General features: G+C 43.2%; 2 protein-coding genes across 2 annotated transcripts; both read right to left on the reverse strand.

Moving 5' to 3' along the window:
* Positions 1-1,218: 1,218 nt before the first annotated feature.
* On the reverse strand, positions 1,219-9,665 carry e2f3 (E2F transcription factor 3). The gene is made up of 7 exons (XM_065471246.1): positions 9,557-9,665; positions 9,053-9,154; positions 7,339-7,567; positions 5,552-5,683; positions 4,204-4,318; positions 3,906-4,086; positions 1,219-3,676 (listed from the first exon to the last, which is right to left on the reverse strand). Exons 2-7 carry the CDS (start codon positions 9,099-9,101, stop codon positions 3,405-3,407), a joined length of 978 nt encoding a protein of 325 aa, XP_065327318.1. The 5' UTR covers positions 9,102-9,154; positions 9,557-9,665; the 3' UTR covers positions 1,219-3,404.
* A 1,390-nt stretch (positions 9,666-11,055) lies between these two features.
* On the reverse strand, positions 11,056-16,072 carry srfbp1 (serum response factor binding protein 1). The gene is made up of 3 exons (XM_065471248.1): positions 15,964-16,072; positions 13,858-14,256; positions 11,056-13,755 (listed from the first exon to the last, which is right to left on the reverse strand). Exons 2-3 carry the CDS (start codon positions 14,254-14,256, stop codon positions 12,532-12,534), a joined length of 1,623 nt encoding a protein of 540 aa, XP_065327320.1. The 5' UTR covers positions 15,964-16,072; the 3' UTR covers positions 11,056-12,531.
* Positions 16,073-16,086: the final 14 nt, after the last annotated feature.

The raw sequence follows: 16,086 nt of genomic DNA on the forward strand, positions 1-16,086 counted from the left end.
CAAGATCTCAAACACCGCTGCCTGAAATACAAGCCAAACTATAACCGAGCCTCCACTGTTTTACCTCTCTCCTGACTGTCTGTACATATTGATTTGAAACGAATATTTCAAAATTGTTCTACATTTCATTTGAACTGTTGCCACCCATTTTCAGTCTTGTAATTTGTAATCAGTTCTGCAATTTGACATATCTCAGTCTTTTCTCTTCCCTTCCTTAATAGCTTCTTGACAGCCACCCATCCACTGAGATCCTTTCTAATGAGGCTTCAGTGAACAGTAGATTGGATCAACTGAAGAGCCAGATCCATCTCTCAGGTCCTGTGTCAAGTTTTTTTTTGACCTAGTAAATCTTTGGGAATCAGCTTGTTGGCACAAAAATACTATTTTATGCCATTGGCTCATTAAATCGGAACTAATTGTGTGTGCTTTTTTTTACAAATTGCTTGTAACAAAGTGCCAAATGATGCAATTTCAAACTGGTTCTTTGCTAAGTTGTCTGTTATGTGGAGACAACACCAGCTCATCTCTTGAGTTGGCGCTTATTTTTCCTCCCCCACACACACTTGAATGATTCATAGGTCAGTGTTACATGATCTAATTGATTAAGGCTTACACTACCACTTAAATCAACTAGTCTGAAAACATTTAACAGGCATTAGAGCAGTGGTGTCCAACTCCAGGCCTCAAGGGCCGGTGTCCTACAGGTTTTAGATGTGTCCTTGATCCAACACAGCTGATTTAAATGGCTAAATTTCCTCCTCAACATGTCTTGTAGTTCTCCAGAGGCCTGATAATGAACTAATCATTTGATACAGGTGTGTTGACCCAGGGTGAGATCTAAAACTTGCAGGACACCGGCCCTTGAGGCCTGGAGTTCGACACCCCTGCATTAGAGGATCCAATGTTCATTTAAAGCTCTTTTTAATCTCGGTAGCTTTGCACGAATCAGACCTGTGTGTCTTCTACTTATACCGGCTGCCTGTATTAAAACTTTCTTCTGACCCTTATAAACAGAAACTCTGGACGGCAGTTGTGATCCACTCTCAGTGACATCATAGAGAGCCACGAGTTGGAAAAACTCTTAAACCTTAACATTCAGTGCTGTCTGAATATAAGGAAAAGCATAATGAGAGTAATTTAACGTGGACTCACTGAAAAGCAAAATTTAAAAATAAGAGAAAACAGAATAGACTTGGGAATTAATAAGTAAATGAGCTCAAATTTATTCAAGTTTTGATACAATATTTAACAGAAATGAGAAGGCGACCCTCAGCAGAGGTCTTCTGGCTACAAAGCTGCATAAGAGGGACAGAATCAGTGGTAAAAAGAGGCTCTCGAGTGAGAATGAATCTAACTGAACACAAAACTGATACGAATACATGAACAGTAAAAATAACATGAGGGGAAAAACCTGAAGTCTGCTTTAGATTAGATCTTAGTGTCGAATTGTTAAAAAAACTGAAGACAGTTTTTCCTTTCACAGCTTCCCGACTCTGCCAAGCAAACATAACACACATCGTGAAGAGACTAGCCCACTCTGTGGATTACAGAACACCAGATCTGAGTGCCAACAGTGGTTAGCCGTTCAATGCCTCGTAAATACAGCAGTTTAGCCACTCGAGCCGGGCGCTGTCCTAGTTTGATACTGACAACAAATGACAAGAATTCTGGTGAGCGTTCATGAGAGATGCTCAAGTGAGCATGAAAAGGGTTTAGTGTTACAGTCCTTTCATCAGCAGAAGCCCTTTCATTCTCCAAGAACGATGACAAAACAGTTCACCCGAATGCAACGCGTTTGTTTTTAGTGGCGCCGAACACAACCTCGCTGAAGTGTGCGCCGTGAAAAAGGCACAATTTAAAATGTTCTGTAAACAAGAACGGGCTTTAAATGGAAGAGCCTCTCCTCGGTGCTTTTAGTGGTTCAGCGTGTCATCATCAGACAATCCCACTCCTCTTAACAGCTAAGAGTGCATACAGGCCGCAGCGGTACCTGAGAAAGTGACCTGCTGAAATGTCTGGCATCATAATTAGTGTCATTTTAAACTAGCGATCAATATTAAAGCAAAGCTCTCGTACACGTCAAACTCTGGACAACATTGTAAATACTAGAGCCCGACAGATATCAGCCGATATCAGCATTTCTAATGGCGCATCAAAGTTGAAAAGTGGAAAGAAGACATGGCTGTAGAGCATATTTTGAGTGTTGATGTTGCAAACTTTTAGTTCAGAGATCACTCCTCTGACTTCTCGGTAAGCAACACCTGTTTGTTACACAACAAGCAGCTGATCTGAGCACCTCCAGTTAGAGTGCTTTTAAACTACATGTGCCAAATCTTATGGAAATGTGGTTATGCTAAATATTGCTGCTTATATGTCGGATTTTTAAATTGCCGGATATCAGTTTAGGTCTTAGCAATCCTACCTCAGTGGGGCTCTGGTAAATACTGTGTATGAATCAGCCTTTAACTTATGAAATTGCACCGGGTGTAAAAGCTACTCGAACCCTGAGAAAAGCCAACACGGGCTTATAGCACACTGTGCTATGAGGCGTTCAGTTTAAGTAGGACAGAGTAATGCACTGTTCCAACACATCAGTAAACCTTAACAGTCATTGGTCATAGCCTAACCAATCAACATTCACCTGTTACTTTGTTATGTCGTCACAAACGGCTTCATAGCCAAAATCTTTATTCCGTCACGCCGAGCCGCAAACTCAGTCTTAAACCGCACATCGAAATGATTCAAATGACCTCGATGCGATACGATAAATCTGAGGGCAAAGAGCACCGTGCCTGGACTGACACCGATAAATCGTCCTGACTTAAGGTATCTGAAATGAAAAACCTGGATCAGAGAAGGCCAAATAATGGACAGGTTTGTTTTAAACGCATCACTGCAAGGTAATACAAGACCAGCTGTAACTAATAAGACACAAATCTGCGTTAGTATCTCCAACGAGTCGAGTGAATCTGTAATAAAACACAACAATGTTCATCAAACAGTTGTGTACGAATGCCTGTTTGTCTTCACAGAGCTGCAACACAAGCAGCAAGAGTCTAATGAATGACTTTGGACAGACTTCTAAACCTTTGGTGTACGTCACCTCTCCAGACCAGTTCACAGTGTGTCTATAACTGACAAAGCTCTGGGTTCAAATCAGAGTCCTTTTTGTTGACACTGAAATACTGATATTGTGGAGAAGAGCTGTCAAAAAGGCCTCAAAAACAGAAACAACATGCCTCAGAGCATGTGTCAGCTCCAGTCCAAAAGAGAAGAAAAAGAGGCCTGGATGGCAATGGAATTACATGGAAGTCTCCTTCACTAGTTTGGCTCCTTCAACTAGTTTATTGGATCCGGTTGATATCCCATTTACATGGAAATTCCATTTATTCCTTCACATCTGTTCAGAGAAGCGGAATATCCAGAGGCAACTGGTCCAAGTCGACAGAGGAGAAGAGGTCAGTGACGCCCTCCCCGTCAGCCGCGCTCACAACGCAGCCCTCCTCATTGTGAGAGAAGGCCACAGGGGGAGTGAGAGCAACAAAACTGCACTCAGAGGGGGGCTGGAGGGAGGTGAGAGTGGAGGGCATAGGAGAAACGGGGGATGAGCGCTGCTGTGTCGGCTCAGACTGAAGCTTGGAGAGATTATCAATTCCACAACTGCTGTTAGCGTTTTCTGGAATGACATGGGAGTGTGAATGAGGAGACACCGGTGAGGAAGAAAGTAATCAAAATCACCCAAAAATCTCAAACCAGAGTTGGAGCTGGGCACAGTACTGTTCAAGGCTCCTGTGACAGCAAAGCGGTTACGGGGATACGTCGTTTCCTCGTCCTCTGTTGCACCAGAGCGCTCTTTGCCTAATCTATGTGAGCCAGACGACAGGACGCTCAAACACAAGACTCACCTTTGGAAGACTGAGCGAAGGCCGCGAAGGGCAAATCGAGTATAGAGTCGCTGTCATTTAAATGACTTCCACTGCCTTCGTCAGCAGCTGAATAACCTGTGGCTTCGATAGGGAGGGGCTCATCGGAGCAGATGAACACATCAATGGGCCCCTGAGTGCTGCTGAGGTGGATCTGCAGGCTCTGAGCATTGAGAAAGCAGACACGTGGATTTTGATTAACAACTCAAAAACAGCAGCAGTTCCACTAGAGAACAGAAATGACTCTAATAATGTTACACCTTGTCCGACTGACACGTACCTCGTCTGGGTGTGGCACTACGAGTTGAGTCTCTGCTGGGGCTTTGATCACGATCACAGTCTGATCTTTCAGGGCGGGAATCCTATAGATATCCTTGTAAGTCAAATAGGCGTATGTGAGCCACAAAGTCAAGGAAGACAATAAAAACAACAGACTGGTGTTTGTGTGCCGCTGGAGCTTAGAGCTCAACGGATTCCAAAACTCATGCACGTGTCGCACCAGCAGTGTGGTTTCACCTACATCGTGTCAGCTTTTCGAATCATAACTGTACGACTGCAGGACACCGCATGCTCACACTGCAACAGTTTCTTTATCACAAGGTAGACCTGTTTTCTTTACACCAATATGAGCCACAATTCATAAAATAAACACCAAAAAAAACACTATAGACCCATTAGGAAGGTGATTTTTCCCCCTGCCACAGGAGAGGCAGATTTATCCCACTTGGGCTTCAGTTTTCCTTTTAGCCAAGCTGGCAATTAAATACATTTGTGATAATACATCAATCAAATGTGATCAAGTGGCAAAATTCACACATTTGTTGCCAACTACAAACATCAAAAGTCACATTAACTACTGGCCAGAATGTCACTGATGTAAAACGGGCATTCCCAACAAATATGACACAGCTGCTGGAGGTGGGATTTAACTACAAAATGACCCACACGCTCTTTAACGCAGGCACAGTGCAATCAGTCCGTCTGCGGTTATGAATTGGATGGCAGTTATTTTCAAACCTGCAGTTGGTCTGAGCCAATCCGCGATTGCTGGGAGACAAACTGCCCTCCCACCAAGCAACCAATCACCCTGTAATTGAAAGCGGGCGTTGTGGACCAGCTGGTTGCTGCAACTACTTGGAATCGGCCATCAAATTTGATTTGAAAAAATAAATAAAAAAATTCAACACAATCACCAGACAACCACTGCTTTTTATTAACCACAAGGCGGGTGTGTTCTGAAACATTACTGATAATTAATTCCAGGTATTGTTTGTTCTTTGAAAGCAAGTATTTTTCCTTGATTGGAACAAATAAACTATTCCTCCTTTATGCCAACAGCACACACACCACTGCAGTAAAGACTGTCTCTGGTCAGCCATTATTAAATGTTGACAGTTTACAAAGAAAGAAATGTACCTCTAGTGCCACCTGCATGTCTCATGGAGTCAATGCAGTTTGAAAGGCAGACATACTGAGACTTTGAGAACACCTCAGGGCTCCTGGTGCTGTTTCTTTAACTGCAAACACTAATATTTTTAATCCTAGCAGTTTTACCCATTAAACCTGCCTTCAGAGTAATTCCTGGGTGACAATACAGAGTGAAATAAAGCTGAACAGACAAAGGATATCTGTGACTGTGGCAGTCCTCACACAGCTCATGAATCTGCTCCGTACAGCTTTGGATCAGCTCGTCCAGCTTCCTCTCCTCCTCGCCAAGAGCTTTCAGCACAGGCTGAATGTCTTCATTCAGTTGTCCGCCCCTGTGCACAAGCATTCAAAAACACCCGGGTCAACAACGAAACAAGCAACACTTAAGGTATCCAATGTGTCTGAGCATTAGGAGCAGAAAAAAAGCCCCCCTGCCCTACTAAATACAGTGGCTTGCAAAAGTATTCGGCCCCCTTGAACTTTTCCGCATTTTGTCACATTACAGCCACAAACATGAATCAATTTTATTGGAATTCCACGTGAAAGACCAATACAAAGTGGTGTACACGTGAGAAGTGGAACGAAAATCATACATGATTCCAAACATTTTTTACAAATAAATAACTGCAAAGTGGGGTGTGCGTAACTATTCAGCCCCCTGAGTCATTACTTTGTAGAACCACCTTTTGCTGCAATCACAGCTACCGGTCTTTTAGGGTATGTCTCTACCAGCTTTGCACATCTAGAGACTGAAATCCTTGCCCATTCTTCTTTGCAAAACAGCTCCAGCTCAGTCAGATTAGATGGACAGCGTTTGTGAACAGCAGTTTTCAGATCTTGCCACAGATTCTCGATTGGATTTAGATCTGGACTTTCACTGGGCCATCCTAACACATGGATATGTTTTGTTTTAAACCATTCCATTGTTGCCCTGGCTTTATGTTTAGGGTCGTTGTCCTGCTGGAAGGTGAACCTCCGCCCCAGTCTCAAGTCTTTTGCAGACTCCAAGAGGTTTTCTTCCAAGATTGCCCTGTTTTTGGCTCCATCCATCTTCCCATCAACTCTGACCAGCTTCTCTGTCCCTGCTGAAGAGAAGCACCCCCAGAGCATGATGCTGCAACCACCATATTTGACAGTGGGGATGGTGTGTTCAGAGTGATGTGCAGTGTTAGTTTTCCGCCACACATAGCGTTTTGCATTTTGGCCAAAAAGTTCCATTTTGGTCTCATCTGACCAGAGCACCTTCTTCCACATGTTTGCTGTGTCCCCCACATGGCTTTTGGCAAACTGCAAACGGGACTTCTTATGGTTTTCTGTTAACAACGGCTTTCCTCTTGCCACTCTTCCATAAAGGCCAACTTTGTGCAGTGCACGACTAATAGTTGTCCTATGGACAGATTCCCCCACCTGAGCTGTAGATCTCTGCAGCTCGTCCAGAGTCACCATGGGCCTCTTGGCTGCATTTCTGATCAGCGCTCTCCTTGTTCGGCCTGTGAGTTTAGGTGGACGGCCTTGTCTTGGTAGGTTTACAGTTATAAACTCCTTCCATTTCTGAATGATGGCTTGAACAGTGCTCCGTGGGATGTTCAAGGCTTGGGAAATCTTTTTGTAGCCTAAGCCTGCTTTAAATTTCTCAATAACTTTATCCCTGACCTGTCTGGTGTGTTCTTTGGACTTCATGGTGTTGTTGCTCCCAATATTCTCTTAGACAACCTCTGAGGCCGTCACAGAGCAGCTGTATTTGTACTGATTTATTTGTAAAAAAAATGTTTGGAATCATGTATGATTTTCGTTCCACTTCTCAGGTGTACACCACTTTGTATTGGTCTTTCACGTGGAATTCCAATAAAATTGATTCATGTTTGTGGCTGTAATGTGACAAAATGTGGGAAAGTTCAAGGGGGCCAAATACTTTTGCAAGCCACTGTATACATTTATGCATAAAATGGGTCTATGTTTGTTACTTACTGGCCCAGTTTATACTTACCACCACTGGATGTGGTTTTTAGACTTCTTTTTGATGAGCTGGATCCCTTCAAGGACGTTTGTGATATCATAGATGCGCCTCTTAGAGGCGCCAAGTTCCCGACACACTACGTTTAAATCCAAAACCCCATCGGTGGAGCACCTCAGGAGCTCTGCAAACTTCCGGGTCAAGAAACCTAGCGACGTATCGAAGCGCGACCTCTCCCGCTTGCACATTAGGGAACCGAGACCTGGAGGATAAACGGACAGGTGGAGACTGAGATGTTTTCTTGCTGGTAATGGCTGCACCTTGAGAGTATCTCTTAACCCCCTTTTCCTTGACTACCTACTCAGATCAACTCGGCACGGTTTGCCGTGATTTTCAGGATTTTCCATTAGGTTATAGTATCTGGTACCTGGTGCTGTAGCTGTTGCCTCCAGGGGCAACAGCTACAGCAGGAATTGCCATAAGGTTGGCTGGTGCTTGTGTGATGGTCTGTCAGAACTTTCTCTCAACAAGATAGTTTTACATGCATGTAGCTGAGATTACAGTTAAGGCCGAGTTCAAAGATGGGCAGCGTCTGACTGCTCAGTTAGTGAATAAGGCTGCCATTCATGACCCAAAAACTTCAAAATGTTAATCCTTGTGATATTCATCAAGTCCCCCAAACTGTATCTGTCACTGACTCATTCAAGGATGAAGATGATACCAATATTGAGTTTAAGTTTTTTACCAGCACAGTTCTGCAGTACACCAATGACACAACTGTCTAACAGGTAATATGACCAAAAACCTTGCAGTCCTTTCTTGTACACTAGACCTACAGGACATCTCATTCTAAATCTGTAGGCTTTAAGATTAATCTGGTGGCCCTTTGCATCTATAGCAGCTTCTACTGTTCTGGGAAGACTTGCTACAAGATTGAGTGTGTGTGTGACTTTTTGCCCCACTGATCCAGCAGAGTACTTATGAGGTCAAATGCTGATGTTGGAATTAGAAAGTCTGACTTGCTGTTGCAGTCCTAGAGTCCAGTGAATACTTTACACCACTCTGTCTGATGCAAGCCTCATATCACCAACCACAGGAGAACCACGAAGCTCCTGATGCACACTTTTTGTCCTGATGTTAATGCCAGAGGACCTTTGAAACTCTGCAGTTACTTAGTCAGCCTAGCTTGGCAATGACTTTTTCACATTGTGTACTTTAGCATTTTGTCATCCTGCTCTGCAAGAGTGCATGCTCTGACACTTCAAGGCTGAGTTACTAAATACTTCTGCTTGCAATAAAACCACTTACAGGTGATCTTGGAATATCTAGGAGAGGACCAAGTTCATGAACAGACTTTCTGCAACAGTGCAGTCCTATTATAGTACTAAGCTCTTGAGAATAACCCAGTCTTTCACAAATGTTTGCAAAGGCAGACTGCATGACTGAGTGCTGGATTTTATACACCTGTGACCGTGGGATTAAATCAACACCTCAACTGAGTGATTAAGCCGTGTGGCCCAGTTAGTCCATTTTTGAAGGAGAAGCATATCAAAGCATTTGACACCATTAATTTATTAATTTAAGTTTTTGCTACACATGCTATTGGAACAAAATATCACCCATTAACTATGCTCTCCTGTAAACTGTAAAGCTGCGTCCGAGAGGTTTTATCCATTTCTTCCTTGGAATGGGCATGTTTTTCCATCTGATAATCCAGAGCACAAGTTATTACATCACACAGCCTTACTGGTTTCTCCTGTGTTTGTCAGATGGACCTCTGGCAGCACTGCCTCCATCCTGGAGGTCTGGGGCGGGTCACCGTCTTCCAGCTCCAGCTTTATTCCTTTGCCTGAAAATATTTAAGACAACTTGTTAGAAGTTACTGCTTGATACTGCAATATCATGCAACTTGGGATGTGTTTTCCCCTAATTTGTCACAGGGCTGCAATTTTTGCAGTAATATAAACTTGTCACTAGCCCACTGCCTTTACTTGAGAACCATGTAATTGTAAGATGTGAGCACGTCTCTGCATAAACTAGTAAACTCGTGTTGCCTTCACGGACTAATTGCTTTAGTTATTTCAAGCTGTCACTTATTACTTCGCAACTGGGGCAGAAGCTAGCTTCCCTCATCAGTGTGTGTGTGTGTGTAAGCTAACAGTAGGAACACTCCCCATTCCCCTCCCATGCTGAGCATGCAGCAGTTGTTTTGCAGCAATGATAAACAGCACCCCGCTACCGGGCTCCTTACCAATGTTTCCTCACACAAACTCGACGGCTGAAGTGTGCAGTCAGATTACACGGCACCCGAAGTCCGACATTTACACAAGTCCCCGACCATGCGCGAAGGTAAAACAAGCGTAAATCTACCGGAAATACGCAAAAGTTCGCGAACGGTCACAGTCCACCCTTCTAAATAAAATCATACTCACACGAGTTTAAAAGTTGAACTTCTTCAATTAAAATATGACATCGTTATGAAAATGGCTTTAAACCTAAAGTATGAAGTGATCCATTATAGCTAGAGAATCTTATATTAACAATTATTGCAAACTGTTTAAATTCTGTATTGTGTCGTGTTTTTTTAACCAGTTTGAAGAAAATCAGAAAAATAAATAAATAATAATAAAAACAGCAGAAACTAAACAACAAACATTACATTTTATACCAAATCTTACCATCTACAGTTATTTTTTACTACTATTGATTATTTTAGACGTTATACTCTGATTTTTATACAGCAAGGACACCTATGCAACTTTCAAACTAAATACTTTTTCGGACAAGCCATTATTCTGAAAAGGTACTTCCTGGCTAACCAGCACGCGGCTGACCGATAATAACCTTAACTGATAAACCACCAAGTATTTAAGTCTCTCGCCGCTTGCGTAAAACAGTCTCCGTTATATAGACATGCCCACATCAGCTGTCAAACCGCACTTCGTTTCTGAATTATAAACGGCCGTAACAAATATAAGCCCTCGGGCTGTTTCGAGCTTCACTTTCCCCTGGTCTCTGGGGTTTGGTGCTGCCTACCTCCAAGAACTCCACTTTCACAGCGATTCCCACACAAAGGGCCCCGAACTATTAGGGTCCACACAGCCTCTGTACACTCCTCTTGGGCTCTCCGAGAACAAGAAACCAGCTTTTCTTCTACCGTCAAGCAGAAACAGTCACCCTTATCTTATCATCATTTCTACTGAGCATCCTGACGGGGTTTTAAAATCTTTTAAATTCAAGCTGTTAGCTGGAAACACAGTTTTCCCGGTATCCTTTTAAACCAGATTTTCACAAGACAGGATATTGGCTATGCACGCTAGTGGTGGGTGGATCGAACCAAATATCGACTGTATCGATACCAAGTCAGCATCGGATCGATACTAGCCTGGTGAGATCGATTCTTTACTTTAAGTTTTGCTCTTGTTTGCAGTGCTGTGCTTTCGGCAAAGATGAAACAGCCAGGTCGCCGGACTCGCCGCTCCTGTGTCAGCGCAGAGCAGGCGCACTTTGCTTCCCCTCCCCCCTCTTGTGTTTAGGTGTCACGTGACGCGACTTAGACGCTTCGGGGGTTGTTTCGTTGTTTACATATTAATTATATTTTCACCAGTTGTATTATAGTTTCTCAACAGTAATTGTTTTAACTTGTTTTCGTGCATTTTTTAAAGAAAAATCTTTAAAAAAACAAAAAAACAACAAAAAACGATAACTAAACCACCACGGCAGACCCGATGGCATTTTCATGCTTTGCAGCATCTTTTATTCTTACAGTAATCACACAGCTGCTGTAACAGTACATTCAACGGCTGCAGCTCTCCCGCTGCCAGCTATACACATCATCAACAACACAAGAAGAGTACATTTTTTAATCTGGCGAGGCATGATTGTAGATGCCGCTGCAGGTGATCGCAGAACACGCCCCGTCACATACCCCCATCGCCCGCCTGAGGAAGTCATCCGGCCGAACCTACTCCCCAGTCCGCTGAGCAGGCGAGGGAATCGGCCCGGACGGGGAAGTGTCCACTCTGGCGGTCGCCCGCGCATCCAGCGGCGCCGGTGACGAGATGGTTCCTGGGGCCGCCCGCGCCTCCAGCGGCAGCCCCGGAGCTGGTCCGGTGGCCACCCACATGTGAGGGTTTATTGTTTTTAATCCAGGTTTGCTTTTACTTCATTGGAGGTGTGGTTGGGAGTATTGTCATCATAAAAATACCATGCCTCCTCTGTACACACTGATGACAATTTGATTTGCCACTCCATACTCGCTGAGATATGCCAGGTTTTTCGCTAATAGCGCTTTGGGAATCACCTTGTTGGTGCAAAAATACCAACAATTCTACTTTATTCATGTATTATTATTGTATGTATTATTGTATGGTCTACCTTACAATATAAAGCGCCTTGAGGCGACTGTTGTTGTGATTTGGCGCTATATAAATAAAACTGAACTAAATCTCAAATTGTGTTACCTTTGGCAATTTTTGTAGGTTTGATGAAGGGAATGGGAACAAATGATATCTTTTTATGACAGGCTGCAAGTAACAAATTGCATAAAGGTACAATTTAAAATTGGTTCTTTACTCAGATGTCAGTTGTGTAGGCAGAACACTGAGTTAGGTGTCTTTTTTACGCTTGAATGAAACATAAATCAGTGTTAAACAGCTTAACAAAAGAGAGCGAGAGAGAAAATACATTCCTCTATAAAACGGTCAGGTACAAGGACTGGACTGAAAATGGGTGAAGAAGCAGCCAATGTACAAAAACAAACTACTGGTCAAAACTACATAAAAAAAACAACTACAAGTCTGTCTCTTTGGAAGCAAAATGTACTGAAACGAGTGGTGGCTCAAGACATTTACACAATATTGCAGATAAAAACTTTACAGCAAAAAATGGCACAATATGATTGTGTAAAGATTACAACTGTATTATTAAAACATCTCTAATAATGAAGGACTTAAAAAAAAGTGGATAAACATCATCACAAAACCATCGCTGGAATTACAAGGACAGAAAACCTGAACTGTGCACACGTTCAAATACACAAAAAACAGCTTCCCAGTGTCCTACATTCAAATTTGTCCCGTTACTATAGTGCAGCCATAGAATGAATGCGCTGCTTAAACTGCTGCCCACTGACAAAGCTATCACAGAACAGGTTGCATCTTAGAGTTTAAACCTTCCAACACATCATCCCTGAACTTTAAACTTTACACAAACAGCCAACAACTTTCAGTCATCATCATCACCAAACTTGATCTTCTTCCCCTGGAAGGCCAGGATTTGTCCTTGCTGCTCCTTCCTTCTCTTACTGGCCTCCCAGGATGGATGCAGTGCCTGCTGTGGTGGCCGATGTGAGAAGACACCTCCACCCCTGTGATCTTTTTGTCTCAGAACATCGCCTCTGCCTTGTCCCCTTCCTCTGCTAGTGGTAGCAAAGCCCTTATCCTCAGACTCGGGGTGTTTGCCATCGGGGCAGGGCTTGCTGTACTTAGACCCTGAACTTTTCTCCGGCTTCTGGAACTTGGGCTGTTTATTGAAATCTTTATTGTGTTTCCTAAATTTATCTCCACCTTTCCCTCTGCCAGCACCTCTACCCCCACCTGCCTTAGTCCCAGCCAGAGAAGGACAGAAGAGAGACTCCAGCTTGGTCGCTTTTGATTTCAGCCTAGATTCAAGCTCATCGAGTTGATTCTCGAGCTTGTCCGAAGACTTCACGTTCTCAGCCGAGTCCTTTCCTGCCTCAGCTCTCTTATCCGCCGCCACCTCCTCCATCCCTTCATCTTTTGGCTTTTTCTTTTTCTTCTTGAATTTGCTCACTTTTCCTACAAAGAAGCCGTCATCATCATCGCTCTCCTCCGACTGCGATGACTGCTTGTGGAACCGTTCCTCCGTGCTGTCATCAAAGTACTCCTTCTCTTCATCACCGGACAACTCTAAATCGCTCTCTTCCTCAGCTGGCTCAGCCTGCATAATGGGTTTCTCTTTTTTAACTGGAGGTTTATTTTTCACAATCTCCTTTATGTCACTAGTTTTTCCTGGTGCTTCTCTAACACTCTTAGGCTCTGTCTTTTTTTGTGCGTGAACATCAGAAGTTCCACCTTTCTCCATTTCTTCTCCGACTTCGGCAACGGCTCCATCTTCACTCTCTTTAAGACTTTCCTCCTCGCTGTTTTCCCTAAGCTCCTCTTTTCCCACCTTTTTCTCTTGTAACTGCAGAGTCACCTTCCCTTCCACTGCCTTTCCTTGATTTTGCACTTTTTCCTTTCCTCCTCGCTTCCCGCTCTTCGTCCGCTCCTCTTTGAAGGCTTTCACAGCTGCTTTGATGTTCTCAATCTTCCTGCTGAATTGAGGGTGGGTGGCGATGCGAGCGATGGCCCGGTCAGATATGGTAGACTTGGGGTTCTTGCAAACCTGCTCAAAGCTGAGATTCTTCTGTAAGGCGGTCTTGGTCACCTGTAGATAAGTTGAAAAAAATATTTCAAAATGAAAAGATAAAGAATGAAATGGTTTTGAAGTCGTTGCAGAAATGATTTGCTGAGAGGACAACAAGCCCACCTGATCGGGTACGAGGTTCTTCATGTCGTGGATCTCTTCCAGAAGTCTCGCGGCTCTCCTCTGATTCCTCTCCATCTCGGTCTCGTTCCCCTTCTTCTTCTTCAGCGCGCCAATCTGACGTGTCAGCTTCCTTATGATCAATGCCCTGACCCTCTTCACCTCCTTCCTCATCTTCACCACCTCGTTGTTGAGGTTCAGCACATCTGCCTCCTTTTTCTCCTCATCCTGACCAGGTAATGGATTCTTTTCCTGCTCCTCTTTTTCCTCATCTTCTTCCCTCTCACTTCCTTCTTCTTCCTCTTCTGTTTCTTCTTCCTCATCTTCATCTGTCTCTCCCTCCATCTCCTTCTCTTCGTCCTCAGCAGACGGCACCATTTTCTCCATTTTGTGCAGCATCATCTGTTGAAAAATAAATCCATACACTGCAATAAGAGCAAGCAGTGCAGCACTAGCAATGGTGCAAAAGAAAAAAGTCACATGAGGGCGAAATAACCTTTTTTCCCTCCATATTGAGTAACCAGAATGCAGACCGTCACAAAAAATTCAAAGTGCAGTTCCTTGATATTTGAGGTCATTTAATATAGAAAAAAATGTTGTAATCATAAATATACATCGATTTGATTGTTATTACATCCTCCAACAAACAGATGCATTCTCATAAACTTGGAATTAATCTATTTAAACCACAAAGGACCGGCTGCCTATTTGTGGAAGCCACCATGTTGTCTCATCATGTTGAATACAGTGGCTGAGCTAAACTCTTGTTTTTTAAATTAGTGTCTGCACCTTCAGATGATATGAAACATCATTCCTATGCTTTATCATGTGAGAAGGAGTCCCCTTCACCAAAGAATCAAAAATGCAAAGGAAAGAGACAACGCCACCACCATATGGATAAAATGTCATCCTCTTCCTCTTCCTCCTCACCTCAACCCTCTAAACAAAGTCAGGGTGCTAAGACATGAAAATATGCACAAACATGTTCATTTACTCCAGTTATTGTTGCAATTAGTTATTGATCAGTTATTGACACCCCCATATTTACTCACAGCTGACAACAGGTCAGCTAAACAACAAGAACAGTAGGTTGTAACCTAATGTTACACCAGCTAACATTAGGCTTGAGTGTCATAAGAATCACACTTTCTCTCTGATAAACAGTTTGATGACATCTTCACTCATATGAGAATTTATTCAGTAAGTGCAGCAATGTTGAAACCTCTAATGCTAATGCCTGCTAACAGCAGCATAAACAGCAGTGCTAACTGACCAAAAGGTTCAAAATATCCTCAACAGTTCACCTCTGTATCGCCATCATCAGTCAGACGTTAGCCTCACTGACTCGTATCAGACTCTTTTCACAAAGTTTTCAGGATACTAACTGAGGTAAATAGCAGACTGGCAGCTTACACTCACTACAGGTGAGCAGTGGTCACAGTTGTTTGTCCTACAGCAGCCACCTTAGTTACAATCTACTGATGGCTAGGGGTGGGATTTTACAAATTTCACCTATAAGTGGCTTTAAAGGAGAGACATGGCACTCAAAGAATCCTGACTTGAAATCTATGGGAGGTTTCCAAAACACCAAAGTTTAGGAGGTGAAGGGTGGGGTTAAAAACATTATTTTGGGGCAATGGTGACACACTTTAAGTTGATTTATCAGATTAGATAGATGCAGTTTTTATGTCCAAGTAACCACTGAAAGTATAGTAAGTTTTTAGCTCATGCTTCAAAACAACTTTCCTCTGTGGCAGATTGGCATGACTTCCCCTAAGAAGGAGTTTGTTTCTGAAGTCCTCCCCACACCAGAAATAAATAACATTAAATTAAATACACCACATACAGCTTTATCGAAATTTTCTCTTTTATGGAGCTTTTATCTAAAAAGAGATTGGAAACAACCTTTCTTGCTACCGTTCTTCCGAGAAATCCAAAAAATGTGCTTAAATACCCGGCCGACCTTTCCAAAACAAACGTGGTTGAACACGCATGGACGCGTTTCACCACAAAAAATTAGCAATAAATAGGTCGCTCTACTTAAAACACGATTAAACCTGGCAACAAATCCAAAAGAGCATCGCTGCAAAGTTTTACCGCGACACTTACCGTTCAAAAAGGACAATTAAAGAGCGAAAACTGAGCAAATCGCTTGGGCTAGCTGGGAGCGGCCATGTTTCAGACGCCTCCGACAGCGGCGTGACGTCAGACGTCAGCGAGTCAACGCCGCCG

Source organism: Pelmatolapia mariae, linkage group LG22 (assembly GCF_036321145.2).
Source record: "Pelmatolapia mariae isolate MD_Pm_ZW linkage group LG22, Pm_UMD_F_2, whole genome shotgun sequence".
In the NCBI taxonomy this organism is placed as follows: domain Eukaryota; kingdom Metazoa; phylum Chordata; class Actinopteri; order Cichliformes; family Cichlidae; genus Pelmatolapia; species Pelmatolapia mariae.